Raw genomic sequence first — 27,969 nt, 5'->3', positions numbered from 1 at the left:
TACAGCTTCACATTTATTTGGGCTAAGAGCGGCCAGTTGTGAGCCAAGGTTTCACAGTTATGCAATGCTGTTCCAAACCATAGTCCAATATTGCAGGTTTCCAGTGATCCAGAATACACAATTATACTTTTTCAAGGGGGAAAAAAAAAATTAACTGCAAATATACAGCTCTTGCTGGTATTACAACATAACTACATGATCATTAACTATAAAGTTACCAGCTTCGAGTTTATCCATACATTTGTCATACCAAGCTACAAGACACCCTGCCAGCAAGTGAGCGCTCCAAGCATTTATAACTGGATGTAGAGTTTCAGTGTAAAATATCAGAAATATAATTCCTATTTTGTCCAGAGTTGTGTGGGGTTCTCCCCTGCCATTCTTTTGTGTTGAAATAAACAGTTGTTTTAATTTTCAAGGTACTGCACTTTTGCTCTAAAGCTGAATTCCAAACTGAGAAGGAGTGCAGTGGTTTTGGTCACTACTGTGGAAATGTGACTGCAGAGGCAGAAAAAAAACTTATTGAGTATTTTTTTTTTTTATTTTCTTTAAGCACAGCACTGGGGCAGATTTTTCTAAATTTAAATGTGTATCTGCAACTGAAATTTTTTCTTTTCAAATTAGATCTCCCTCAGGATTCTCCTTGGCACCCCTGCACAAAGTTTAAAACGTCTCCTTTTCCTAACAAATACTTACCAAAGCAGTAATCCCCAAAGACAAAGCAGATTATTTTATAAAAATACATTTAATTTACTCTAAAAAAGGGCACATCAAATGCCTGAAGTGTGTATGCCTGTTACAGCTGCTCAAATCATGTGCAGAAAAAGATATAATGAGTGGCAAGCAGTAGTTTTCAGCAAGTGCTAATGAACAGTTTCAGTGCACCTGACATTAATAGTTCCTCCCTAACAGCACCAGAGGTAATTGTTACAAACTAGTATGGATATTTACTAACAGGATACATATTATGGCAGAATTCATGAGAAAAAAGGAAAGTGTACTGTCCAGTTCTCTTTTTTAGGATGACTTTGAAAGGAAAAAGAAGTGTATATGCTTGGATAAAACTGAATGCAAAGACACACCTCGTCCCAGTGAAACTGAAAGATACTACAAACCACATATAAAGCTCTCATAATATGAAAACCTGCTCTATATCAAACGCTTAAAAATAAAGTGTCAAAGTAGGCCTACAAGAAGAATACTGAAATGCTTCTCTCTGCTAACTGTAAAGATTAAAAAGTACCATATAATTCATTTTTATTCTGAAAAATAGAAAAATGTGAAAAATATTTACTTGAGTAAATGAAAAGAGTCTAGACCGGTGCAGTGGAATTACAATAGTAATTCAGTTATTTTTCTAGGTAAAGGCATTAGTTTGGTCATTTTCATGGGTTTCCAGTGCAATGTGATTTAATCTTACTCAGATGAAGACCAGCTAAAGCTTTTCTTGTTTGGGATAGGCTACTATAAACACTTGGCAGTGCAAATCCATGTTATTGAAATGAAAGGTAAGAATCAGAAGAAACGAAGAGGTGAAATAAGTGGTATCTCAGATAAGATAACAAACAAGCTGGTTGTCACATTTTGAAACGACCCTTTCAGCATGTTTAAACATTATTCATAAATATAAAATTTAGTAAACTTATAATCGCTATAAAAAATTGTACTTTTTAAACCTACCAACCCAACATGTGCATTTTAGACATACGAGCAGCAGCTTACAAAAGACATTCTGAAGTTGAACACCACCACAGTAGTATACTGTGCCCTGCTCTCTTATATGCATTTAACAAATTTCTCAGTTAGCATGATTTGAAATATAAACATCTTCAAAGGTTACGACCATGAAGGATTTTAATCCACTTATTCTGTTTTCTTTGCCTGTCGTTTCTTAACACCATCACGGTGCTGTCCAGAGGTAGATCGGTCACAGACTGAAGAGCCATTGGAAGATACAGCACCTTCACCCTTCACTTTAGATGGTGTCTGTTGCATGCCAAAGAACATATGGCCTAATGCGGCCTCAAGGGGAGCAAACGGAGAAGCGGCAGACCGTGTCAACATCATTGTTACCTATGAAGAACAAGGGTCACGTTACATTAAAAGCTTTAATGCTTTCATACCGGTTGAAAACAAGTTCAGTACTGAACCGATGTATGGCATTTCTAACTTCCAATACGAGCATGAGGAGGCCATGCCACCAAGAATAGAAATATGCTCATTTCATCTTAGCTTGACTTGATCAAAGAATGCTTTTCTTTCCGGCCTGCACCCCTCACACAGCTATACACAACAATGTACACAAAAAACTTTCTGTGTAATTTTCTTTACTGAAATCATCCTAAGACGACAAGACTTTCAATGTTATACAGCTAGGAAGAGCTATATTCAGGTGTAAGTATCTTGCTCAGACTGAAAATACAGGAAACAGAGCGGCTATTTCTTTAACATGCAAACATTTAAATGTTCATGCAGAGATAAAGCCATATCTTAGTTAGAACTCCATAGAGTCACACTCTCTCATTACATAAAGCTGAGGCTGGCAACACTTATTTAGATGGGAATTCTTTAGGGTGCATAATTAGGAGTCAGGATAGAGAAACTGTTTTGTAGATCCAGATATTGGACCAGTTTGTACTGGAGCAGTTCCAGAGACATGAAGAGTTTCTAAAACAAGACACTACTACAGGACTATGCCAGATCCACAAGTGCTGCTCGACTAGTTTAACGGATGCTCAAGTTCCTAACTGGCAGGATGACCATTAGTTTAAAAACTCATGCACTGAAGTGCAGCTTGGCAGCCAGTTTCTGAAGACGGTTGTAATCTGTCATTTCCAGAATATCATTCCTTTCCTTCTCCACTCCCAACCATCCCTAGATCAGCAATGCTTCTATTGGTTTTGATGAAGAATCTTGAGCATCAGCTTGAACTCATGGCTCACAAAAGCAACTTCTCTGAAATTATATTTTCCAGTTACTTCACTGAAAGGAGATTGGCAGCAGCTATTTTAAGACATTCTCTACTCTGTTCATCAACAGCAAGTCAGAAGCTCTTAAAATTGCTATGCTTTTGCTGATGCAGAGACTACACCTTTCTTATTAGCTAAGAATCCTGACAATAGACATCATCCTGGAGATGAACTGAAAAGATCAAAAAGATTCCATGGAGAATTAATATCTTGGAGAATCAATGGAGAATTAACATTCTTTTTTTTTTAATTAAAAATTTAAGTTACAGCTACTTCACAAGGTGCACTGTTCCCCACCACACATTTACAATGCAAATGCTTTAAGCTAGATTAGTACCTCATTGCATTGTTTTGCAAACCTACAGGTACCTGCATATGTACAAGGAAGGGATTAAGCAGTTAGGAAAAGGCAGAGGAGAGGTTTTTTCCACAACCATCATTTTTGTTTGAGCTCACGGATATATAAGTTTGGCATATCAACTGCTAGGTGCCAAAATTTATGACTTTTTTTTTTTTTACCCCGTACACTGAACGGTATCAGAGTAGGTCTTTCGTTCTGCTTAGGTACAGAAGACTGAACACAGGCTTAAGGCATAACCAGCAGGGGTCCTCCAGGTGCAGAAGCAAGCATTCTAACTCGTGGTAGAACGTTTGTGGACATTTTTTTTTGTGCTGAAATACTGAGAAAAAAAAAATATTTTCAATTATTCGGTTATCCCAACACCTCAAAATTCTTACCTTGGTGACAACCAGAAAAATGGTATATAAAAACATGAGGTTGTGTCTTGCTATTGGCAGGTACTGGCTATGCTGCAGCGTGAAAAGAACCGCTCCTATCAAAGTTACCTTAACAGGGCTGGAAATAAAACAAATCACGTTAATTTCTCTTCTCTACTTTACAGTGAAATCTGTCATGGTCTGGAAAGCAAGAAAGCTTCTCAGCATGCAAAACAATTATTTCTGAGCGTAACAGACGAAAGCTTGTGGTAATAATTCAGTGACAAGTTTCAAAACCTAGTTATTATTAAACTAAGAAGTTCACCCTATAAACTAGTATTATGCTTTCTATATTAAAAACAAGCACTGAGTTCACTAATGCTTTATATAGCCAGTAAACTCTTCTTATTTGACAAACCGTCCTCAAATCAAAATGCATTCAAATGCCTCTATTCGGACACCGTATGTCAGCTTGCTCCCCTTCCTAAAATGCATTCCAGTGCTTCCATTCGGACACCGTATGCCAACTTGCTCGCCTTCCTTCTCTCCCAATATCCTCTACTGAAGAATTAAATGACAAAGTTTAGGCTATTTGGACTGAACTTAAAAATAAGCTGCTCTCCTATACTCCAGGTGTTAGTTATTCCAAACAGTTGCTGAAGTTGTCAAAAACAACTTTGTTCAAGTTTCAATCCACTGTGTCACCCAACCAGTTCTAAGGTTGGAGTCAGCTTACAGTTGACTTGAGCCAGGCCTACATTATTAAGTTTTGCCAACACAGTTGTGTTGACTTGGTGCACCTCTTCTAGCTAACTTCACTGTGGTGGCAAGTCCTGTGATACATATACAGTTAAACAGTAAAAGAGCTTTTGTTAACTATCTCAAGTCATTTGAAAACACGGTACTCATAGTGGCAAAAAAATTCTGTGCATTTCTTAAGCTGCCTCTACAATAGAAAAGTGTCATTGCTGTTATCACAGAGCGTCTAGTGTAGACACACTCCTCACAGCTTCTTCGATAACTTGTCTATTTACTGAATCTACTTACAGCATTAGCACATTCCTGATCAGGAAGTCAAAAATACAAGCCTGTTTCTATATGCATGCATTTCATCTGTTTGCAGAGTGTTTTATCCATTTAACTTTATAACTTCCATTAATCTTCCTAAGCTCTACGTATTAAACTAAATTTTAAAAAAACACTTCTCAGCTACCTTTGAGTCAGCCAAGTGAAAGGAGAATATGTCCAACTTCTGCCACAGTCTGCAAGCATTGCTCTAGTGCTGCATCAGCTAAGTACAGTAACATTACTGACACTGACAACTTTCTTCCGGAAGTTTGTTTCAAAGGCTGTAGCAGCCTCTTATGCACTGGCTAAGGGAGAGAAATTCTAATATTTGGTATTTCTGAAACAGCCAACAATTAACACAAGCTCTAAAAAGTTAAAATATTTCCAAAGGAAAGGCTATAAATTTCTCTTCTCTCACTCTCTGTTGCTAAGGGTGGCTGTAGAGAAGCACGATACCATTTTTTAAAATCATCTTTTATAAAGACAGGAGAGTCATGTAGGAAGAATTAAGGGAATTTTAAGAAATGACCACAATGAGCTTATCTCCACTTACAACAATAACTTGTGGCTTTCTAGTCTGTCTCAGTTCTCATTTATTGTAGAAACTAAATTACGGTCCATTTAATATCCCATTCTTTGCTTCTGCAAGAGACGTAGCATTTTCTGTCTTGCAGTACACGAAAGATGTTGCTGTATTTTTGCTATATTGAATAATTGATTTGTAGAGTCTCTAATAATATCTTTTGAGAACCATGCTGGCAGAGAAAGATTGACAACCCTCAAAGGAAGCCATCAGTGATGTTCAGAACATGCACCAAAAGTGCAAGCTGCCCATGTATATTTGCGGAACCAGTGGCCTTTGGCTTTGGATACAAGGTCATGTCCATACAGGACAAAGGAGCTTTTCCTACTGACTTTTTATTAACTCTTCCCATTTGCTGTTCTTCTGTTGTAATCCTAAAATAAATAAAACATTCACTTAAATGAGCAAAGAGTATCAATTAATGTTTTACAAAATAAATATCGAGTACAGATTATAAACTTTTTTTTTTTTTTTAAATCTGAACCACTAAAAGTTAGACTCAACATAAGCAAGTTGCAAGAGAACTGTAAACATACTGTAGTCTTTTTAAAAAACTTACTAGGACATCTTCAGTAATTCATTGGTTTCAGGCTTCCACACTCCTCTCACCAACTGCTCAAAGTTGGAGATTAGGCCACCACCAGCTCCTGAAATTGCAGAGATTTACAGCAAGCCTCAACTGGCACGCTATCACTACTGCAGAGCCTATTGTTGCTCCCAACAAAACTCCAGTTACAGCAGGTGCCATAACTGGCACCCAAAGCTCAGACTTAGAGGGCATAAGCCAATCTTTCAAATGGTCAAGACTTGAGTGGCGAACATGAAACCTCAGAGGTTCAGCAAGAACCTCCAGTTCACCTTTATGTGATAAATATAAACATCTGGAACTGACACACTAACCACTGGAAACTATAATGCCTGAAATCCCAAAATGAATCTTCAGAGAAGCTTATATGACTCCTTTCTTAGACGGTCATTTAAGTACAGATAGTGGAGGCCTTCCACAAGAAAAGGTAGATGTGTATTTTTACACTAAAAGATTACCATGTTAGAAATCTGTCCAGTGAGACTGATCTCTACCATAAATTGGAAAAACACGTTAGACCATCATCACATTAATACCTGTTGTTTCTCAAAGCAAAACAGAGTCAAATAAATAGAGTCATACCATTATTTCCTGAAGTGGTTCTAACTATGTGACTGTTGAGTTTTGCTGCAATGAAGTTAGTTTCCAGAATCATACTTAAATACAGCAGGCAGGTAGGAGGGTTCCTTCATCTGTTTAAGTCAGCTAATGCTTGTGAGCCAGAACGTTAGAAAACAATCTCTCTTCTTCAGCCACATATGCAAGGACAGCAGCTCTGAGGAACTACATCCTTAGGAGAGTTCAGTTAGCACTGAATTTACAGGAGAGAGCTTTCCTTGTTGCTATCAAATGTCCATCCTACAAGTCCCTGCAAGACTGCCTGAAGGGGCAAGATGCACTTCCCTCAAAGCCATTCAATGCCACCCTTAATCCAGGCAAAAAAAAAAGCTGCTGCACAGACTTTTTTTTTCCCTTGAGGGGGTAACAGACTCTATGGGGACTATCATGCCCACCACAGCAAGGAATTTCACCACAGTTAAGCTGAAGGGATAGACATTTAAATACCATTCCAAAACATCACAATTCATCAGAACAAGATACTGTGCATGTTACCTCTGGCCCAGCCCACAGCTACCATAACAAGCCAGGCATTTTTGAAGTGACTGTCTGCATGTGCAATGCCAGCCGTTATTTTCCAGGTCCTAGTCACTTCTTTCATTCCTGCAACCAGAAGCCGAACAGGCAGAAATGCAAAGCACCGGTAGAATATGTCTTGTGGGCAGTAAAATACAAGATACCTGAAAATTGTAATGAAAAAGCTAGTTACTAGTCTTTAAGTATCTCTGCTAAGGAAATTACTTCCTAACAACCCTTTAAGATATTTTTTGAAGATGACAAGTGATGCTTGACATACTACTGATATCTCATTGTCCTAAGTTAGATGTATTAGAAAAAATTTAAAACACACTTTTGAGCTTTCTGCATCACAAAAGTCACACAGCAGTTGAAACTCTTCTCACGGCCCCATTGTCACAGAGAAGCTCTGTTTTAAAAAAATCCATTAAAGCACGTGAGAAAATGCTTTATATTTTACCAAATCTTCTACAGTTTACATCTCACGTTTACATAGTTCAAGTTACTAAATTACTGTATGACTTTCTTTGGATTTCTTGCAGGACTACAGAAAAACAGTTAAGTTACCTTCTAACACCATGCTTTCCTACTGATAAATGGCAAAATTATGTAACTTCAGCAAGACTGTCTCTGCTACTTGCTCTCGTGCGAGATGAAAAGCACAGCTATTTCTGAACACATTTCCCATCTTGGTAACAACAGATTCTAGTTTTTCCAGCTTGCTAATTACAAGCACATTTCCTTTTTTAAAAGTTTTTAAAGCACTCCTGAAGCAGCACTCAGAATTTAAGAATATGAATTTTATGAATTTGTTTTTAAAACAAAGTAATGTTAAAGGCGGCTAACACTGAAATCCTAAAATGACAGTAAATTTTTAAGAGATTAGCTTATATTGTGTTTCACTGTATCTCTTCAATCATACAGGAAAATTCAATTCTTCCACAGATATTCTAGGACTACAATATGAAGATTAAGCATTTGCGTTCCTTCAGAATAGAATATGAAAGCAATAACAAAGTGAAGGTAGAGAAAGTCGTTAAAAGGTGGGAAGGATACTTTTCCATCTTCTAAACAATACTGGCCTTTTGGTTTAGGCTTCTCAGCTCAGTTCTGTCTACTAAAAATTTCCAAGGCTGCATCCTTATCCTGAGTCCTCAGGCAGTAAGTCAGACACGTACCTCTTCCACCTAGCTTACTTCGTTAGAATTACTAGGAGATACTACAACTAGAAAGAGTCGTATTTCATGGTTCAAGAGCTTAGAAGGCAGGAGAGCACTCAACTTTTTCAGAAAAAATGCTTATCTTTTACTATAACAGAATGCCAAGAAGGTGCCTCCACAGAACAGCAAAGTTTAGCTGAAGTCCTAGTTCAATATTTGCTTTTGCTGAAATGGATAGAGTACCTACCACTGCTTCAAAATCTTCTATAGCTTTCTCTCTTCAGGACTCTCCAGAATGTACAATGCAACAGCCTTTTTCTAGCATAGAGGAAAGTTATCAGAATTCACATTAATAGCTGGATAGTGCTCCAGTGTTCATCTTTAGCATTATTTTTGAACCGCGAATGTTCCTTCATTTTTCTCATACTGTAAATTCAATTTCCTTTGTATTCAACCCACCTTCAGTTGAAACGGGAGTCAAAGATGTTTATACAAAACTACTGCTTTTCAGTGGCTACTGCAAATAGTCACTTAAGCCATGTACTCAATACACAACACTAACTAGAATTAACTTCTAATTGCAAAATGTAGATTTAGAACATCAAAACATTGGTAACTGGATCGAACCTGGCATTGCCATTCCACCACAGCATAACCTGTAGCGTTGCTATTCCACCATAGCATAGCCTCTCATTTCTGCTAGCATCAATTGCTACCAGCAGATGTCGCTGTCCCACAATCTATTTACGAGCTTTTTTATTTTTCAGTTTTAGGCATGACTTGAGGAATTTTGTTGCATGTGATTTAAGACGAAGAATTAAAGTCATTATTATAATGAAGAGAGAATTCTGTGAAACTAAAAGCTTAAAAGGTTTCACAACATTCATAGCTTCTCATTCAAACCTCACTTTATTTAAGCACAGCAAGTCACATTTTACCATGTTAAGTTCAACTGAAATCATGTTCTGTTTTTATGTACTCAAGTGTCATTCATTAAACATAAGCAGTGGTGCTGCCTGTAGCACTCCAGGCTAATATGAAGCAGAAACAGATTCTATGAGCTTTATCAGTATCACACTTTTAATTGCACATTATTCATTTCACTGATTTGCTTAGGTGAAATCTGTCTGCATCCTCCACAGCAACATGAAGCCAAGACTATCCCAAACTTTCATTTTAATAAAGTTGCAATTATAAACCCTTAAGAGCTACACAGAACAGATACTGATAAGATTTAAAGCAGGTAACACTCTTCCAAGACAGTAATTTAGACTTTTAGACTCAAAAATCCATTGCTGCTTACAAATTTTGTTAAGTTTCAGGGTTTTTCAAAGACTTTCTGGGACAAATCACCTCCACTGCTAGGCCACGTTTACATGGAAATAACTCCACTGCTATTTTCAATTTCCAAAACAGGCCAAATAGCTGCCTCTTTCACGTACCGAGCTTCCCAATCAGCTCTCTACCGGCTTTCACTACAAATCCTTACTTCGTTAGAATTACTAGGAGATACTACAACTAGAAAGAGTATCGTTTAGAAGATGGAAAAGCAGAGACAAGAGGAGTGGAAGCGAGTTCCCCATCCCAGTTCCCCAGTTGCAGAAAAGCTCAAAATGTTTCCATCAACTAGCTTCTGGTCTTCTAGAGCTACTTTTGAAAAACTAGATGATGTTTAAGATTTGCCTACAATCAGAAAAGCAATAATTGAAGTGCATTTTACTCTGGAATAATATTTTCAGCTGTTTGATCAGGTATACTATAAAAATCTAACGAAAGAGTCTAGTGACTGAGCATTCACTATACACAGCTGGAGAAGCACTGGACTCTTATAAAAAGGAATCACTGAAGTCTCTGCAGGGGTAATGCAAAATAGCTGGCGTGATCAAGAGATAGTATCCAGATGCACCATAGTTTTAACTTAAGCTACCAATTAACATGGAAGCTTGATGGTGCAATGTCACTATTTACAGTTCAAGTATAGGTTACTCAGAATCAAGAATATTCATCTAACTCAATTGTGGCTGCTTACCAGACTGAAGATGCCAGCAGAATATTTGTGCCCTTTGCCAGAAATGCTACTGGAGGTTCTGCCAGCATCAAGGAAGATAGAACAGACCCACCAAAGCAATAAAGCATAGCACTAAACCAGCACGCAACTGGACTTCGGACCGACACTTCCACAGCTCCTGAAACAAAGGGAAAAAATACATGAACAGAAGTAAGCATTTGAGAATGCTAAGTTTAAAAGTCCGTATTTTTCAAGTCACACTGTCCCAGATCGCTGCTTTAGATCATGAAAAATCCTGCAGAGAGCTGTAGTCTTCCGCAGGAAAAGTCTTCATGAAAGGAAAACTCGTGATTACACCAACTTAAGCATACGCTACCTAGATAAAAATGAAAGACTAACGTTGTGCTCTTTGAACATCTTTTGTGGTTCAGCAGGTTCAGTACGCCTATTTAGCTACGAGGAAGAAAAAGCTTTTGGAGCATGGGCGAGAGGGCTCATTGTTAGTAGTTTAGCGTAGGTATAAAGTTGCTTGCAAATTTGTATTAAAAATATATAAATGCCTCTGCTGAACTAGACATGATTGCTATTACCACAGCTTCTTTCCACAGCTTGTTTTTTTGGGCTATTTTACAACTCCTGTTTCTGCTTGTAAGTGTTTCTGAATTCAAGATTATCATTTTTCTCTTTCCTCTTAAATTTCTGTGCTTGCTGGCAAAACATGAAAGCACTAGCCAAAGTAAGCAAGCCAATACTGTGTTTCACCTGCACTCCTGAGCAGAGAATAAAGGTTACCAAAAATTGTAAGATAAAAAAATAAGCTTACTTTGCTATTAAAAGCTTGACAGTTTGCTTTAATTTATCTGTAAAACTGATTATCCTTTTTAAATTGTGATTCAATTATGACAGAAGAGTTGCCAATATCAAAAACTATGTTGAAGGTAATGAGAAAACTTAACCAGTTCCAGGAGGAAATGCCACTTTAACAAGGCCAAAAACATCCACACGTAGTTATTTTGCTATTTCCTTCCACTTCAGAAGTCAACTTTGCCAGAACTTCCCCTTTACAAAGATGAAGAGTTCTGTTTGCTTGAACTGGTTCCATTTTCCATAGTTCAAAGGTTATAGTGCGCAGAAGTAGAAAATGAAACCGATTAATTGCCCCAAAATTAAATTTTGAGTTTTGGTTCACAAAAGCAATGGAGAAGCTTCTGTTTTTTCAAGAATTCCTATAGAAAAAGGAAGACTTTTACCCAAGATTACAGATTCAAATATGTCAAAGGGAATACAGAACTATCTCTCTAATTCATTTTAGAAGGCGTATTCACAAGAGGCTTCCAGTTTTGGCGCTAGCATAGACATCACATACTCCCCCGCTATCTGAAGCTCCTCCCATGTGAAAGCAAATAAGTACTTCCAACTATGACAGACTATCTGAATATGAAATAACATCTAAAATTTGTAAGTATTTCCTGATTTATTTTCCATATTGCAATACCTAGAGTTCTAAGTCAGTTCCCCTTAACTTAGCTATTTTCAAGAAATGATGATACACACAACAACAATCAATGATGTCTGTGTGCATAATGTTAACACAGGAACATTAAGTGACTGGTCAATGTTACTTAACATCAGCGGTAAAAAGATAAAGTAGGCTATTACATCCAGATCCCATACAACAGAATGTAGACCTATTTTCACCAATGTATTTGAAAAGGATAAAACACATGTAGAATATTAATGAATTGTGCCTATTACACTGAGATTTCTTCAACAACAAAAAAATAAGGTATCCAAAATTGCAGACAGCCTTTGCACTCAGAAAAAAATATGCAAAACATAGTGAACTGAAACTCACTGTTTCATAAGAGCTCTGGTACATTCCTTCCCACATACAGCTATTGCCTTTTTTGGTGACACAGACTCATTACAAATATTATTATATATCTGCTTTAGCATGAAAGGACAGAATTCCTTTAGAACTATTAGAATATAATAACCTTTTTCCCTACATCCAACAGTACTCTGTTGAGTAACTACTCTAATTGTGGTTGTGGTGTTATAGCGCAAAGTTACCATTTCAAGGAAATACAACCCAGCCTTTACAGGATAACAAGAAAACCCAGTTAATGGCGGCAGCCAGTGCAAATCACAAGCCATAACAATCACGTGCTAGAAGTGGGGAGCACTGTTAACAGATCAGCTGTTGCATTATTCACAAGCTTTAACTCCTGTACTGATTTAATAAAGAACGCTTTACAGTAATCGGTTCCCAAAGTGAAACTGATACCCAGATTATGACAGGAGGCTCCACATCCAAGAACTGTCAGCTTCCAGACCAATTTGGGGAAAAAAAAAAAAAAAAACACCTTACACTACAGATATCCATCATGAGATGGGGGTGCAACCAGTTGTTTTATTAGCAAGAAGCTTTCTTCCTTGCACTAGCAGAGAAGTAAACATCTTAAACACTTACTAGTGCCCCCATCAGAATCATCAGACCCACCACCACTACCTCAAACTGGAATATGGCTGAGAGCTACTGAACAGACAGTTTCTCTATCACTTCATCAGATGTCCCAGAGGTACTATTTGGATCAAATTATAACACAAGGAAAGGAAGCAATTCCAGGTGCTCCTGTCTCTTTAAATGTGACTAACTACTTTAACTTTTTACATACCTGGATATTGATTGCAATTAAAAAGACAGAGCTAGTAAACACCAGTTTTAAGGAAGAATGAAAAATTCTCATTTATCAGATTCAACAAGGATTAAATTGATTTCTGTTTTAGGTTTGATGTCACTGTTTCTAGTCCAGTTTGTCTTCTCTCCTACATACTTTATGAAAAAAATTTTAATGATTTTTCACTTCATATACTGAAGGTCAGATTTTTTTTTTTTTTAATCTAATGAAATACTGGAGTTACCTACCTACCTATTCTCTTCTGAACTCTCTTCGCTTCCCCTTCTTTCACTAGTCAGTGTTTTTCTACCCCTGCTTTCCACCACAGCTAACAGCAAGCAGTTTCCAGTTTTGAGGCCGCACGAATAGGAATTACTTTCCTAAAGTTTCACGGCCTAATGACAGCAACAGAAGCTCTGAAGCAGGGAAGCTCCAGATAAATTCTTATTGGAGATTGCACACATAAATACTATTTAGCAGCAGTGTTTAACAACAGCAAAGACCCCAAACCTGCTGAAGCTTAGACAGATTATAGAGTTTCCACTCCTGCCTCGCAAAGGGCATGCACCAACACTAGAGTTCTACTGCACTGAGAATGAGCATGGCTTATTTCATCTCTTCTTCATCCACAGCAACAGCTGCAATGGAAAGAAAGAACTGGCTACCTTCTATCTCTTGTTGACGGCTCTTCATACCTCCAAAGATGCTCCTGGTAAGCCTTGAGGAGAGCAGAGCAGCTGGAAACCAAGTGAACCAGATGACCAGCCTGCCCTCCAAAAGCCCACTTCACATCAAAGTATATAAATGTCTTCTTTGAACTATTAAGTGTTAAAGGACCAGAGACTGACAATTCTACTGGACTTCAGGATTTTTCTGTTAGGCAGCATGAGAATTTTGTTGGCTCAAACACTAGTATTTTTCAATTCTATAATTGCATTCCATTCATCAGCATTTTTTGCCCCATTGCTTTTTAAGTCAAGATGCATCTCAGCATTGTTATCTAAATTATGAGTGGGATGTAGGCTTTCAGAAAACTGACTCAGTTTTAAGTAGGGCGCACACTTTTAAACAAGTAGGCATCTATATTTGTCCTCTGAAGCATCCTTTAAAACAAATGAGGCATAGCGCAACCATGTAGGCTATGATCCGCCAAAAGGCCACTATTTCTACAAATGGTGTATTTTAGAAAGTAATGATGAGGTTTGAAAAAGCAGAATGCAGTTTTAGATGTTGTTCCTTTGTTGTAATAAAAACTTTGCCAGCAAGCTATTTTTGTAAGAAGTGTAACATTTGCTTTAACCTTTCCAGTATATTCTAAATGTACAATCAGGCTATTTCGGTTATATATCTAAAGGACAAACTAGAAAGACTTCTAAAAGTTTTTCTAGCAAACTTTTTCTAAAAGGTTTTCCTGTGTGACTACATATATCGTAAATTAAGATAAAACATCTAAAAAGTCAGATTTAATTTAGCAAGAGTATGCCAGAAAACATTATTTCTCTTCAAATAACCTGATGATGCCATAGCAAATTTGTGAGAAAAAACAAAACCAATACATTCCTTAGTTCAGTGCTGCTAAAGAGTTTTACCACACTAACACTGTCACAAAATGTTTCTCTTCTCAGATAAAGTAAAAATTACCTATACCTAAAGAAGCACGTCTAATGATGAAACTTCAAATTTTTGACGTTTCCTCAATACCGTGTGCTGTCCCTCCCTCCCCAAAAAAGAAGAATGCCAGTTCCGCAATTAACTGAGTTACAAAAGATTAATTTCAAAGTAACTTCAAATATCCTAGCCAAGAACTCTTAGTTTAACACATTGTGCAAAGCAACGCTTGTTTGTCACTGCTGTAGTTTGCCAGCACTAGTAGAACAGTAAGAAAATCTTGCTGGAAAAAAACAGAAAATTCCCAAGTAGCATGTGCCTATCCATGATACAAATACCCACACGGAATCTGATTTTAAGCAGTTTAAGGGTTTGTATATTTGTAAGACTGCAGGCCGGGATAAAACAAACTTCACTTCGCCTTTGCCACATACCACTTGTGACCAGCACTTGCTCAGAGTCCCAATTATCCACCCATGAAATACAGCTACCCTTTAAGTTTCTAAAAAAGAAAAAACAAACAAAAAACATGGTAAGGCCAAGAGAATATTAATCAATAAGAAAACTATCCATCCTGAGTATTTTATAATTATTTCTCTTTCAGTTATGACTTAAAGATGTTCAAACTGCTTGTAGGTGAGCAACAGCCCAGTTAACGTAATCACCTGAATTGTAGCCAGTGATTCTGAGTATTAGAGGATACTCAAAAGTTCTGAACTTTCCAAATATTAAGCCGAGGAAGGGAAAAAAAAAAAAAACATTATTGACACAGATCTGACTAGCTACTGACAGTACTTCAACTGTCCAGAAGTGCTGTCTTTTTAAAGAGATTAGCAAAGTGGAACAACTCCTCCCGTTCTGCTGTTCAAATCTGTGTCGATTCCAGAAGAAAGTTTAAAGGCAGCACAATATAATGTCAAAGGCCTTTAGAAAAAAAGTCTTTTCTTTGTACAGAACAGTTAGACTGAAAAGTGTCACAAGTCAGCACCCAGAAACATTTCTAGCACTAGTAACAACATTTCGTGATGTTAGAACAAAATCAGTCTTTATATTTTTCTACATGCGCTTACTAAGTACGAAGTAAAAGTTCATTGTGACACATTTAGCAAGGAACCAAAGAGTAAGCTCTCATTAAATAACGAGACAGTGCAGAGCCTTAAAACCTGAAGCAAGTAGAAGCTCCCAAATCTGCACTACAGTCATGTAATTTTCCTAAACAGTTATCATTTGGGATGCAAAGTTATGCTGATTGTCCAACACCACTCCACATGTAATTCTGAACAATAAAACAATACCAGCATCTACGCTTGTGACAACTACAAACTAGGCTTGGCATTAACAATAATGGTGAAAAAGACTGTCTAGAGAAGAACAAATGGGAACAGAGGCGTCAACACACACACTCATTCAAAATCCAGAATGCTTTTTTCTGTGAGTGAAAAGGATTTTCTTTTGTTTTTTGTTTTTTTTTTAAAAACTTTACAAGCTACAGATACAGCATGAAAAGTAACATACTAATACACACCCTGGTGCGGCCCTTCAAATTTCCAACAGACATTTATGACAAGACAGAGAATTGTGGTAACAGCTTTCTGCGTAACCAGGAAACGGTTGAGTCAAGAAACTCTCCTCTGAGCTCTCAGGTGTCATACCTGAGAGCAAGTTACTGGTCAGCTATCTGCGTTCCTTCTCAGCATGTGTAAACCTAATTTCAATTGTTGCACCCCCTTTTATGCTTGTGGCTTGTTAATCTAAAGCAGTAACAGAGTTTTCAACAAAGCTCCTGGCTGATTCAACAGTTTCTCAAGTTTTGAGGAGGCAGGGAAAGTTTGATGGGACACCTCCTATGTGATTTTTTGCAGCCAACTGGGTGGTATTTATTGATAGACTGATCAATGAAGACTGCAGGCAGTCCTTCTGGCAGATTAACAAAGAACATCTGGATCCCTCTTTAAAAACGATACACAAGCACAGGCAGAACTAAGAGGGTAAAACCCGCCACCAGCAAAGTTCCCCCGTCACATGTAGGCACTTTGCTACAGGCCAGCGACCAGACCCACATTCACGCAATGCTTTTACACAAAAACTCAAACTTCAGCCGGAGCAGCTCTCATTTCAGAGGTCGCAGAGAGCGCTCATAAACCTTTCACTACATCAAACAGAACACAAGCTGCCTGAAACTTTGCAGGAGTACACAGAGGAGATGACGTTTAATCACTCGCAGTCATTTGGAAAAAAAAAAAAAAAAAGAAAAGAGGAAAAAAACAATTATGGGAAGGAAAAAAAACTCCCTAGAGTTTTACAAATGGGACAGGGCAGATCTGAAAGAGAAAAACCCCAGGTCTTTTAACACGCGGGACCTACAGCCGAGTCGGTGGCGGAAGCCCCAGCAAGCACAGGATCGCCACTGTGCCCCTGGGCTACTACCCCGTCCCCCAAAACGCCGCAGCGAAGCGCACGCAGCCCCCGCCGGCTGCCGGCCCCCGCCTGCCCCGCGCGCCCCCCGCCAACCGCCCCAACCGCCCCCCGCCAACCGCCCCTCACCCCGCTGCTCCTTCAGCGCCATGACGGAGGCCACGTAGTGCGCCAGGTCGAAGAAAGGGAACATGGGCAGGCGGGAGAAGAGCACCGGCACCTGCCACAGCTCCATGGCGGCGGGCCCGGGCCAAAGGGGCGAGCGGCGGCGAGCCCGACGGCGGCGCGGGCGAGATAGGAGGAAGCTTGATCCCTGCCGGCCGCCGTCAGTAACGGCCGCCGGGCGAGGGGGGTGGGGCGGGGGGAGGGGCGAAGGGTGCGCACCGCCATGACGGGACGGGACCTGGGACGGGACCTGGGACCTGGGACCTGGGACCTGGGACCTGGGACCGGGGCGGGGGGGCGGGCCACCAAGACGGGACGGGACCCGGGTGGGGGGAGCGGAGGGCTCTTGTAATCCTCTAGCCCGCTCTCAGCTGCCTCCAGGGTCTCTTCCTCCCCCCCCCCCCTCGGGTGCAGCGCGCTAACGAGAGATCCGTCCCCGTCCAGTGTCACCGTGCAGGGTCTGATTTTCGTTCAGCTTGCGCACCGTTTTGCTCTCCGCCCAGCTAGCCGAGGGGGCGGATCCGGCAGAAGTCGTGGGGCGCCCAGAGCCAGCTCTTCCCTGTGCGTCGCACGCTGCTGGTGCGGTGCGGCGGGATCTCCGTTTCAACCGATTTTCAACGCCTAATTTTTTTTTTTTTAATTGTTCTTCTTTCCAGGAACGGTGGCCGTCACTTTCCCGCAGTGAGGAACTAAGTTGTGTTTCTGACTTTTCAGCCTGTGGCCAAAGACGTGCTCTCCTCTGAGCACCCTCCAGTGCCAAAACAGCCTGTCTGTGTTCTGGCTGCGGGTAACTGTGCAGACCCATCCATGTTCTGCAAATACACTGCTTTAAAACACTGCTGAATGACTCCAGCGGCTATCTTTTATTTTTGTGTCTTGTCTTCAGCGTTTTCATCTCTCGTTTAGTTTTTAGAGCTTCCATAGGACATGTCAGTCTCTGGGCTACCCTTTTCCTCTGCTGCCCCACTGTCTCTTCCAGTCCTGAGTGCTGTGTCACGGTCCTTTCAACTAATTCTGCCGACCTATAACCCCTTTTTCTGGCAACTGTAGGTGGCACAAGTTGTTGTATTCCTCTTCATGTGGTTCCTTTGGTGCAGTGCTCTTGCTGTGGACCTGTTGAGCACTGTTAGACCATCTTAATGAAAGTCGTAAGGGACATTTCAGTCATCTCATTTATTAGGGATTGATTTTGGATCAATATTAGCATGCGATCACAGAGCCAGAAGAAAGTTGATGAAAGCATCTCATATATTTCTTTGTTCAAATCATGACCAACAGTAATCATGCCATTCCTGATCAGTAAGAACAGCTTATAAGTATAGCCTCATGTGGGGGAGAGTCTGTGCCTTCCTCAGATGATCTGTGTCAGCACTTTACTGTGCTTGCTGCTAGAAAACGTTCCCCATGAACACCCTAAATCTGTTTCTCTGGAAGTTAAATCTATAACGTCTTGTCCCGTCAGCCTTGAACATGGTAAATAGCTCATCGCCTTTCTCTTTGTAGCCTTATCTTCCCTGTTTAATCACTTACCATGTCTGCTTAGTCTTTTGTTTTTACCTTTTCAAAATATCCTGGTATTCCTGGTTCATGATTAGCTTGTGACTGGTTGCAGCCCCCAAAGTCTTTTTCTACAGAGCTGATTATTCCCTCTCATAGATCTGCGCAGCTGGCTATTCTTATGTACGGGTCACTGTACTTGTCAGGTATAAGTGTAATAACATGTCCTTTTGCTTTTTTTTTTTTTGTTTTTTGGCAAGGCCCCTTTTCAGAACATTACCAGGAATTCCATCTGCCTGGTAATTACCAAAAATATTAATGTATACTGGATTCAGATCAGACTTCAGCAGAAAGCCTTTCAGTATATCTTTCCATCTGTTTTGACATTGCTAGTAAGGACCATTCTGTCTTCTAACACTAGGTTTATAATACATGATATCTGCGTCTTCCTTTTCCACCAGACAAGTTAATGTGTAATAGAAGGAAATTAAGTCGACTTGACAATGTTCTTGACAAATCCATGTTAGCAATTACTGGTCTCCTCATTTTTTTCAGCATACTAACTTTTTTCTGAGGTGCCAATTAATTTCACTAGTTTATAATTCTTTGACTGTTTTTTTTTTTCTTTTGAGGAAGGCACCATGTTTGCCTTTTCTATTCACCTTCCATGAGTTGCCAAAGAAAACTATATCTTAATAGCTCTAATTTGAGGAAATTAATCAAGCTAAGCAATGTGAAAACATCCGACTTCTCTAGGTGCTCTCAAATATGTTCTTTCCCTGCTAAGAACTAAGTTCAGGAAATAACTGGAGTAATGGTATGATCACTTTTAAGGTTTACGCGGGGAAAGAAATCAAGTGCCTAAACTTTCCCTACTGTAACTTTCCCTCTCTGTGAACAGTTAGCCATTAGTTTCTTGTCTCTTACCATTGCCATATTTACAGAATAAGTCCTCATTATTCTCAGGGCCTCTTCCTCTCTGTCCAGTTCTTCTTTTGGTTTCCTCTGTAACATTTACACTATATGTTTGTATCTAGTTTCTGTTTTCTGGACTCTCCCATTTTGCATTTCATCTGCATGAAGAGCTCTTGATTTAGCCGAGGTAATCTCTTATTAGTCTTATTATTAATATTTGTAGTTCTCATTTCCTATTGTGCTTACATGCAGACATGGAAATCACAGGTGATTTTTTAGATCAGACTATGGCTATGCTGTTGTTGATACATTGTAGCACATGGTAATAAATTAGTAAGCTGCATTCTCTGTTAGAAATTAGTGCAGTGTCATTTTGTCTCCCACTACATAGTAGTGTGTCTATACAGCTGTAGCAACAGAATTGCTCAGGGTTTAACAGGATGTTAATGACCTCCTTCTGCCTACCAGCTGTAGAAATATCCTTGCTAGACAATTTCTTCTTTTTGCAGTACTGTTTGGTTCCCACTGAGTGGCATCAGGTTCATTGCTAGAAAGCAAAAACAATTCAGAGTATCTTGTGTATGATCATAGGAGGAGAGTGATGGAAATAAAAATGTCAGTGACCACACTGAAGATGCAGTGACACAACTGAAAACCTTCACTTGGGCCAGCAGCATCTGCCTGATGGAAATGTCTATACTGCAGCTATAGCTGTGCCTACAAGTAATTAAGATATATCACAGAATCACAGAATCACAGAATGGTTGAGGTTGGAAGGGACCTCTGGAGATCATCTAGTCCAACCCCCCTGCTCAAGCAGGGTCCTCTAGAGCATATTGCCCAGGATCACGTCCAGGCGGGTTTTGACTATCTCCAGGGAAGGAGACTCCACTACCTCTCTGGGCAACCTGCTCCAGTGCTCCGTCACCCTCACAGTGAAGAAGTTTTTTCTCAGGTTCAGATGGAACTGCCTGTGGTTCAGTTTCTGCCCATTGCCTCTCGTCCTGTTGCTGGGCACCACGGAGAAGAGGCTGGCCTCATCCTCTTGACACTCCCCCTTCAGATACTTGGACACATTGACGAGATCGCCTCTCAGTCTTCTCTTCTCCAGGCTCAACAGGCCCAGCTCTTGCAGTCTTTCTTCCTAGGAGAGGTGCTCCAGCCCTCTAATCCTCTTTGTAGCCCTCCGCTGACTCTCTCTCCAGTAGCGCCACGTCTCTCTTGTACTGGGGAGCCCAGAACTGGACACAGGACTCCAGGGGAGGCCTCCCCAGGGCTGAGGAGAGGGGCAGGATCACCTCCCTCCGCCTGCTGGCAACACTCTCCCGAATGCACCCCAGCATACCATTGGCCTTCTGAGCCACAAGGGCACACTGCTGGCTCATGGTTAACTTGTTGCCCACCAGCACTCCCAGGTCCTTCTTGGAAGAGCTGCTTTCCAGCAGGTCAGCCTCCAGCCTGTACTGGTGCAGGGGGTTCTTCCTCCCCAGGTGCAGGGCCATGCACTTGCCTTTGTTGAACTTCAGGAGGTTCCTCTCCGCCCAGCTCTCCAGCCTGTCCAGGTCCCTCTGGATGGCAGCACAGTCTTCTGCTGTGTCAGCCTCTCCCCCCAGTTTAGTATCATCAGCAAACTTGCAGAGGGTGCACTCTGTCCCTTCCTCCAGGTCATCGATGAATATATTGAACAAGACTGGACCCAGGACTGACCCCTGGGGGACACCGCTAGCTACAGGCCTCCGACTTGACTCTGCGCCACTGACCACAACCCTCTGAGCTCTGCCGTCCAACCAGTTCCCAATCCCCCTCACTGTCGCTCATCTAGCCCACACTTCCTGAGCTTGCCTAGGAGGATGTGATGGGAGACAGTGTCCAGAGCGTTGCTGAAGTCCAGGTAGACAACATCCACTGCTCTGCCCTCATCTACCCAGCCAGTCATCCCGTCATAGAACACTATCCGATTGGCCAAGCATGATTGCCCTTTGGTGAATCCATGCTGACTACTCCTGATCACCTGCTTGTCCTCCAGATGCTTAGTGAGGGCCTTCAGGAGGAGCTGTTCCATCACCTTTCCCGGGATGGAGGGGAGGCTGACAGGCCTGGAGTTTCCTGGCTCCTCCACCTTGCCCTTTTGGAAGACTGGGGTGACATTGGCTTTCTTCCAGTCCTCAGGCACCTCTCCTGATCTCCAGGACCTTTCCAAGATGATGGAGAGTGGCCTAGCGATAACATCCGCCAGCTCCCTCAGCACTCATGTGTGCATCCCATCAGGGCCCAATATATGCAAATTCTCTTTAAAACACCTAGCGATGGTACTGCTACCAGTGTTATCATGTAGCAGATCTGCCAATAGCTAGCTAAATCTTTACTCAGACCCTCAAAGAGATGCTGCATCCTCTTTCCAGGGCTCTTTCCTCCCCTTGAAGCATTGCTTTCCAAAGCAGAGGTAGCTAGGATGAAGGTGAATTACCACAAGTCACTCCCGCAGCAGTAAGGTGGGAAATGCATGTTAGCTGACAAATTAACAGTGGAAAGAATGTGTTTCTGGTGGGGGTTCTATCTCCTGCTGCAGCAGAAAGTAAATATAGCTGATTCTCTTAAGTTAAGTTTGCTGGCAAGTGAGAAGAGATTCCTGAGATTCCTGTACATTCAAGGTAGGAATTCTCTATCTCGTCAGAGCATAAGGCAGAGGAATCCACCAAAGAGAAATCAGATGAGAGGGACATCATAGCCTATGCAGTAACAGTAGAGTAACAAATAGGAAAGTGTACAGTTGTCATTCATTTCCCTTCTGTCCCAGATATTTCAGAAATAATTTAAAGATAGCAAAGGATAAGCACCTCTGAAATAATCCTATCCAACCTTGGACTAAATATGCTGATGCTGAGAGAATTGTAGCAGTGTGGGAGGACAGTATTAGTGTGTAAGCTAGTTATACAGTTTCATGTGTTAGCTGTTTATACCTTTTTGTTTTTTGATGATTTCAAACTGGAGGAGCAGAAATCACAGTCTTCACTTCCTGTGGACCAAAAAAAGGAGCTGAGCATACTGTGCATATAACTGACTCGTTAGTATTCTGCTTTGTTATGTGAGTGTGAAGCTCAGCATGAAAACAGAGTGCAAGCCTGACCTGACTCTCTTGCCCGAGGAATGTTAGTTTGACTTTTAAAAACATTCATTCTAGGCCCTTAGAGGTTAGCCACCAAGCTTCAACATGTGCCAGCGTAGCTTTCAGCAGGATTAATTGTCCTTTCTGACAGGACGCTGAGAAATGAATACAAGTAACATTTTGAATTTGCTGAAGACAGCATTCCAGCTATTCATAAAGTAGCCACATGTTTACTTCTGAAACAGCTAGGAAAGTTTGAGACGTTACATACCCGTCAGTTCTTCCTGACTGCTGACATCCTACATGTCGTAACGAGTCGTAACGAACACCGGGCATACGGCTGCTCTTACTCTGTCCCAGTGGAAACTGAAACCATCACCTAACAGCCAGTAATGAAGAGAGAAATCAGTAACTTGGTTTCAAGGTGGATGAATGTCCACATCTTTAATCTCCACAAGAGCGTCACGTCGGTAACCTGTTACTCCCTAGAGCTTGCAGAGAAGCTGTGGATAGCATGAGCTAGAGCTATCACAGCTGATTGATTTGTTGTGTTCATTTCTTATGATTATTATCCTAATTTCATGTGTGAAGAGGAGGACTGTGTGTCTAGGGCAGAAGCACAGCTTGACCTCTGGTTGCTGAAGTTGCTGCTAAAAGTGTAATATGTTTATTTCACGTTTTGTTTCTTAAATCTGAGATTCTACTGATACTGACCTGAATTCAAAGATGGTGCCTTAGGGGGAAAAAAAAAAAAAGGAAAAAGGAACTATTTTAGTCATCGGTATTCCTCAAAACTCACACATCTGTGAGTTTTATAAACAAATTAGAAATACTTTATGAATGATTAGATTAAATTTGTCCTTCTTAGAAAATCTTTAAAACTCAAGCTTGCTCGTCACAGTGAAGTCAAGAGTAACCTTTGCCACATACGAAATCAGGCATTCCCATTGCCTGCTCTCCTCCTATCTTGTTTTGTGATTTGTGGTCACGGCTATCCATTTTTATCCTCTTCCCATTCGCTGTCTTCCCACTCTGCTCCATAGTTTTCTGCCCTATTCACATTCTGCCCCTCCACCCCAGCCTTTTCCTACAGTCTCTCAACCCCCTCATACTTTGATCTTCCAGTACGTTTTCCCTCTCTTTCCTTTTTCATACCATATATTCATAAAGTTTGCCAATTTCTTTAAATGTGACCCCTCATAGTTCTATCGAATTTCTGGTTTTCCTGATTTTCTTGCTTGCTGCATGCTATTTCCATCTCTCTCTGGACCTTACAGTCTGCCTGTTCATCCCATCTTTGTTGCCTTATTCCACTGCTTGCTGTCAGTGAACATACTCACACTCGGAGCTCACATTCCCCTTCTAACTTTGGGTTTCACTACTGCTTTACCCTCCTCCTTTTCCACGCACTTCCTCCTGCAGGTCATCTTTTCCCATATCCTTGACGTTTTCTCTATAAGCACATTTGCCAAAGCGCTTTGAAAAAATCATCTGAGAGAAGCATGTTGGACTAAGTACATCTTGTACCTTGCACAATGAATATTGGACAGAGCTGGTTTCTAGAGTGGGCTTGAGCTCATCCTTGTCTCCGTTATCTCCCTACTGCATCATTAGATGTATCAGAAGATGCTTAGTTCACAGGAGTTGAACAGTCTCCAGCAATCTCTTGATCCAGTCATGGCTCAAAGACGACTTTCCTTGTAGTGCTGACTCACCTTCAGTAGATACATCTGCTGAGGCAACTGAAAGCGGGAGTGTCACACTATTATTCTGCAATGATGATCCATGGTTGAAGTTGTGCTTATTGTGTTGACTTGCAGTCCGGCACCTCAGTGGAAGATAAGGGCTGTAATAAGGAAAAAGCAGCCTCTCTCTCCTCTAATTATATACAGCATTCCTAAGAGTGTTTTTTCAATACAAAACCTCCCCTTCAGAATCTTTCATCTCTATACTACTGTCACTATGGTTAATTGACCATATTGGTTAATTGACCTCGTTATTCTCCAGAATGTGATAGCCTGTTCTGAAAGTTGCAGGCCAGCTTCAACCTTCTTTTCAGGAATTTTCTGAAAATATCCAATTCATTAATATTCATTGCTAGTTTCAAGATTTTTACCAGTAATGATTGTTATATGTATCAGTCATATATTCTTTTTCCTGGTTTACTGTCTGTTATCGTACTAGTGTTATATCACAGTATTATTTAGGAGTCTCAAATGAGGCCAAAGCCCATTGTGCTAAGGTCTGCCTAAGTGCAAAGCAAGAGAAAAATCCTCGCTTTGTGTAATTCAGCCTCTTTTTAGATAAAAAGTTAGGAAAAGCAGTGGTTTGGGCAAGGTCATCCAACAGGCTAGGAGAGAGCCAGGCTAGGAGAGGCAGAGCAAGACCTTCTTCTCATCAGATTACGTTGCTTTTCTTGTTAAGCTCTTTTGTCAAATCCTGAGCAGTCTGATCTCACCCAAGACTTGCAATAGAGGGGAAGAAAAGGATATGGTAAGGCCTTGTGCAAGTTAGACCACAATGCCTCAAACTACCCCTCTTGCATTATGCGCTGCTGCATATACGCTGTTCCCTCCTTTAGGTATGTCAGCAGGGCAAGGGCCCAAGTTCATGAAGGTTCTTAGACATCCGTGGGTGTTAGAATTCAAGAATCTGGTCTTCAGGAATTACAGGATCTGGGATTACCGACTGTCTCAGATTTCAAGATATTTATTTGTATTAACGTATACTATAACACAGCTCATAAAAATACGACTTGTTTTGGCTCTTATTTCGTAAGCTTTCTTGTTTCCAATGGAAAAGAGAAAAAGCAAGGGACGTTTCCCTGCAGATTATATTTCCATGCAGAGAGTCCAATCAGCATGTGGTAATTTCATAAAACATGCTCTTTATATTTGAATATATCCTGTTAATCTTACATTTCTGATTTTTTTCTGCCCCTTTGCTTATTTAGTCCGCCTACAGTAGTATTTAAAGCTAATGTTTTTAAATACTGGTATATACATTGTAATGTTATATGTGTTCAGCAAATGAGGTCTCAGATGTAGAAGAGCAATGCCTGCAAGATAACTGAGGATTTTCTACCCTATCAAATAACCTAAGTGTAATCCTCTCTCTGCAGCGTAGTGTAAATACAGCTGAACCTGGGGTTGAACCTGAGAGTACAGCTTTAAGACAGTTTTTATTCCTCCATTTGCTTTCATAAAATGGTGTCCTGAAATATTCTGCTTAGGGCTGTGCTACTGAACAAATACAATAATCTGCTCTGCATAAGAAGAGGGAGCCATCCTATTTAAGGTGGCATACAGAGCAAATGTGTTCCTTCCACTTCCCCTTTTTCCTCTCAACAGCAAATACATTATCTTCACCAGAGCCAGGAAATCTATCTCCCTTTTAAATCTGTGCCCACAAAGGCTGCACAACAAAAAATCGCCATTAAGGAAACAGTTGATATCCCCCCGTCTGCTTTTGGCTAGTAAAAGACAAACAATGCTCACCAGAGTTTTCGGGATAGCGAGTTCCGGCCCATCTTGTGCTGGAAGTGTTGGAATGCCCTCTTCTCTCCCCTGTCATCTCTGCAGAGGTGTATATACAGTGCTTTTATTATGTGTGGAAATAATACCTCCTTCCACCGGTTTGCAGCTTAAAAGACAAAATATACTTCTGGTTCATGGCAAACATAGTCAACAGCAGTAATGGTGGAGCTGAGCTTGCTCACACTGTCCTAGGAACCAGCTCAGACCAATGCTCAATCGTGCAGCAATGTCAGGATCTTGAAAACAGGTTTTCCGCACCTGTTGTATTACTGTTTACTGACCAAGCCCAGCTGTAGCAAAGTATGTTGGTAAAAAAAGGTTGGGGATACTGTGTCAACTCCTGCAGAGAGGGTCTATATTTTCGGTTATGGGTGTCTGTAAATTCACTGCCTGTTTTTCGATAGACTTTGAGTGTAGCATCATTCTAGTTGTGCTGATGACATTGTACACTCAGAAGCTATCTAGTGTCATTGCTACCACCTGACTGACAATTAGTGGACTCTGCTTCAACAACTAGATTCTGGGAAGGATTATTTGAAGAAAAAGAAAAGGAACTTTTAACAGGAAACAGACTTTTCTTTGTGCCCCTCCATTGTATATTCTCTGTGCTCCCTTTTCTGCTCAGTAACACAGACCAGTTTGGAACACTCTAAATTGTCAAGAGCAGCAAGGGGTTACCCAGAGTGTGCTTTGTCTGACAATACAGAAGACTTTTTTTGTCAACTGACTTAAACCCATTGTCTGCACTCCCCCCCCATACCCTCTCTCCCGTCCTCGCCACCATCCTCCTCAGCCCAGCTCACCCTCCGCAGATCCCTTTACAGTGTTTAGGTTCATGAAGTACAAATTAGCATAATCAGATTAGCTGCATGGAGTTGTAGATCTGAAAAGGAAAAAAAAGAAAAAGTGGTTCACAAAGAGAAGCCCTGAGGAGGGCAGGAGGGGGTGATGTTGCTGTTGTGCTGTGGTTCTGAAAACTTGCACCTGCATAGCAAGCAGATCCTCTTCTCACTAAGGACTCTTAGATGGTATTAAACGAGAGGACTGAGTGGGGGGAAGGGGGAGGAGAAGGAGAAAGGAAAACAAGATAGGAGAGAGAGAAGAAAGGAGACGGAGGGAGGGAGGGAGAGAAGGAAAAGGCAAGGCAAGGAGAAAGGCAAGGCAAGGAGAAAGGCAAGGCAAGGAAAGGAAAAATGAAAGGGAAGGAGAGAGCAAGAAGATAGAGAAGAAAGAGAGGGAGAGAGGAAGAAGAGAAGAAGGAAGGAAGGGAAAGAAAGAAAGAAAAGGAAGAAGAAAGAAGGCGAAAAGAAAGATAAAAATGAACAAGGAAAGAAAAAAGCAAGAAAGAGAGAAGAGAGAAAGAAAACAAAGAATGAAAAGAAAAAGAACAGCAGAGCAGAGAAAAGAAGAGGAAGAGAAGAGAGAAGAAACTAAGTGGGAAGGAAGGGGAGGAGAGGAGAAGGAAAGAGAGAGGAGAGGAGAGCAGAAGAGAGCAGAGCAGAGGAGACTGGGAATGTATGGTTTGCTGACAGTGGAAAACATTGTTTGATTCCTATTCATCATGGAGAGGAAATCAGCTTGGTAATCTGGCCTATTGAGATAAGAGTTTTAGAGTCTCTGGAGGAGACTGATAAGAAACATAGTAGGAACAAAGCCTATTGGCTGTTTTTATTTTGCTGTGCTTTCTGGGGTGGGCTTGCATTGTTGAAAACGGTAAACAATATCTGCTTGATTGCTTTAGTGCCTGCCCTAACTCTTTGCTTTCTGCCTTTGCTGGGAGAAGAACCTTCTCACAGAACTCAAAACTCAGATCCCTAGCTA

At 40.8% G+C, this 27,969-nt stretch overlaps 1 protein-coding gene and 1 long non-coding RNA gene across 3 annotated transcripts; one reads left to right on the top strand and one right to left on the bottom strand.

Moving 5' to 3' along the window:
- Positions 1–27,620, bottom strand: TMEM38B (transmembrane protein 38B). 2 transcript variants are annotated; one of them, XM_068928310.1, is made up of 11 exons: positions 27,133–27,620; positions 26,952–27,031; positions 26,110–26,187; positions 24,328–24,440; positions 22,884–22,991; positions 22,467–22,522; positions 10,247–10,403; positions 7,037–7,221; positions 5,897–5,984; positions 3,708–3,825; positions 1–2,073 (listed from the first exon to the last, which is right to left on the bottom strand). In XM_068928310.1, the coding sequence occupies exons 7-11, from the start codon at positions 10,351–10,353 to the stop codon at positions 1,864–1,866; spliced, it is 708 nt and encodes a 235-aa protein (XP_068784411.1). In that variant the 5' UTR covers positions 10,354–10,403; positions 22,467–22,522; positions 22,884–22,991; positions 24,328–24,440; positions 26,110–26,187; positions 26,952–27,031; positions 27,133–27,620; the 3' UTR covers positions 1–1,863. The 2 variants fall into 2 exon arrangements, with proteins under 2 accessions (XP_068784411.1, XP_068784412.1); XM_068928311.1 differs by lacking the exons at positions 22,467–22,522; positions 22,884–22,991; positions 24,328–24,440; ... (1 more) ...; positions 26,952–27,031; positions 27,133–27,620 and adding an exon at positions 17,059–17,276.
- Positions 17,341–17,933, top strand: LOC138064664 (uncharacterized). The gene is made up of 2 exons (XR_011137907.1): positions 17,341–17,655; positions 17,751–17,933. It is a non-coding gene; the product is annotated as an uncharacterized lncRNA (long non-coding RNA).
- Positions 27,621–27,969: the final 349 nt, after the last annotated feature.

This window comes from Struthio camelus, chromosome Z (assembly GCF_040807025.1).
Source record: "Struthio camelus isolate bStrCam1 chromosome Z, bStrCam1.hap1, whole genome shotgun sequence".
NCBI classification, from domain to species: Eukaryota; Metazoa; Chordata; class Aves; order Struthioniformes; family Struthionidae; genus Struthio; species Struthio camelus.
Note: the sequence above shows the minus strand (reverse complement) of the source record. Positions and strands in the feature narration are given on the sequence as shown.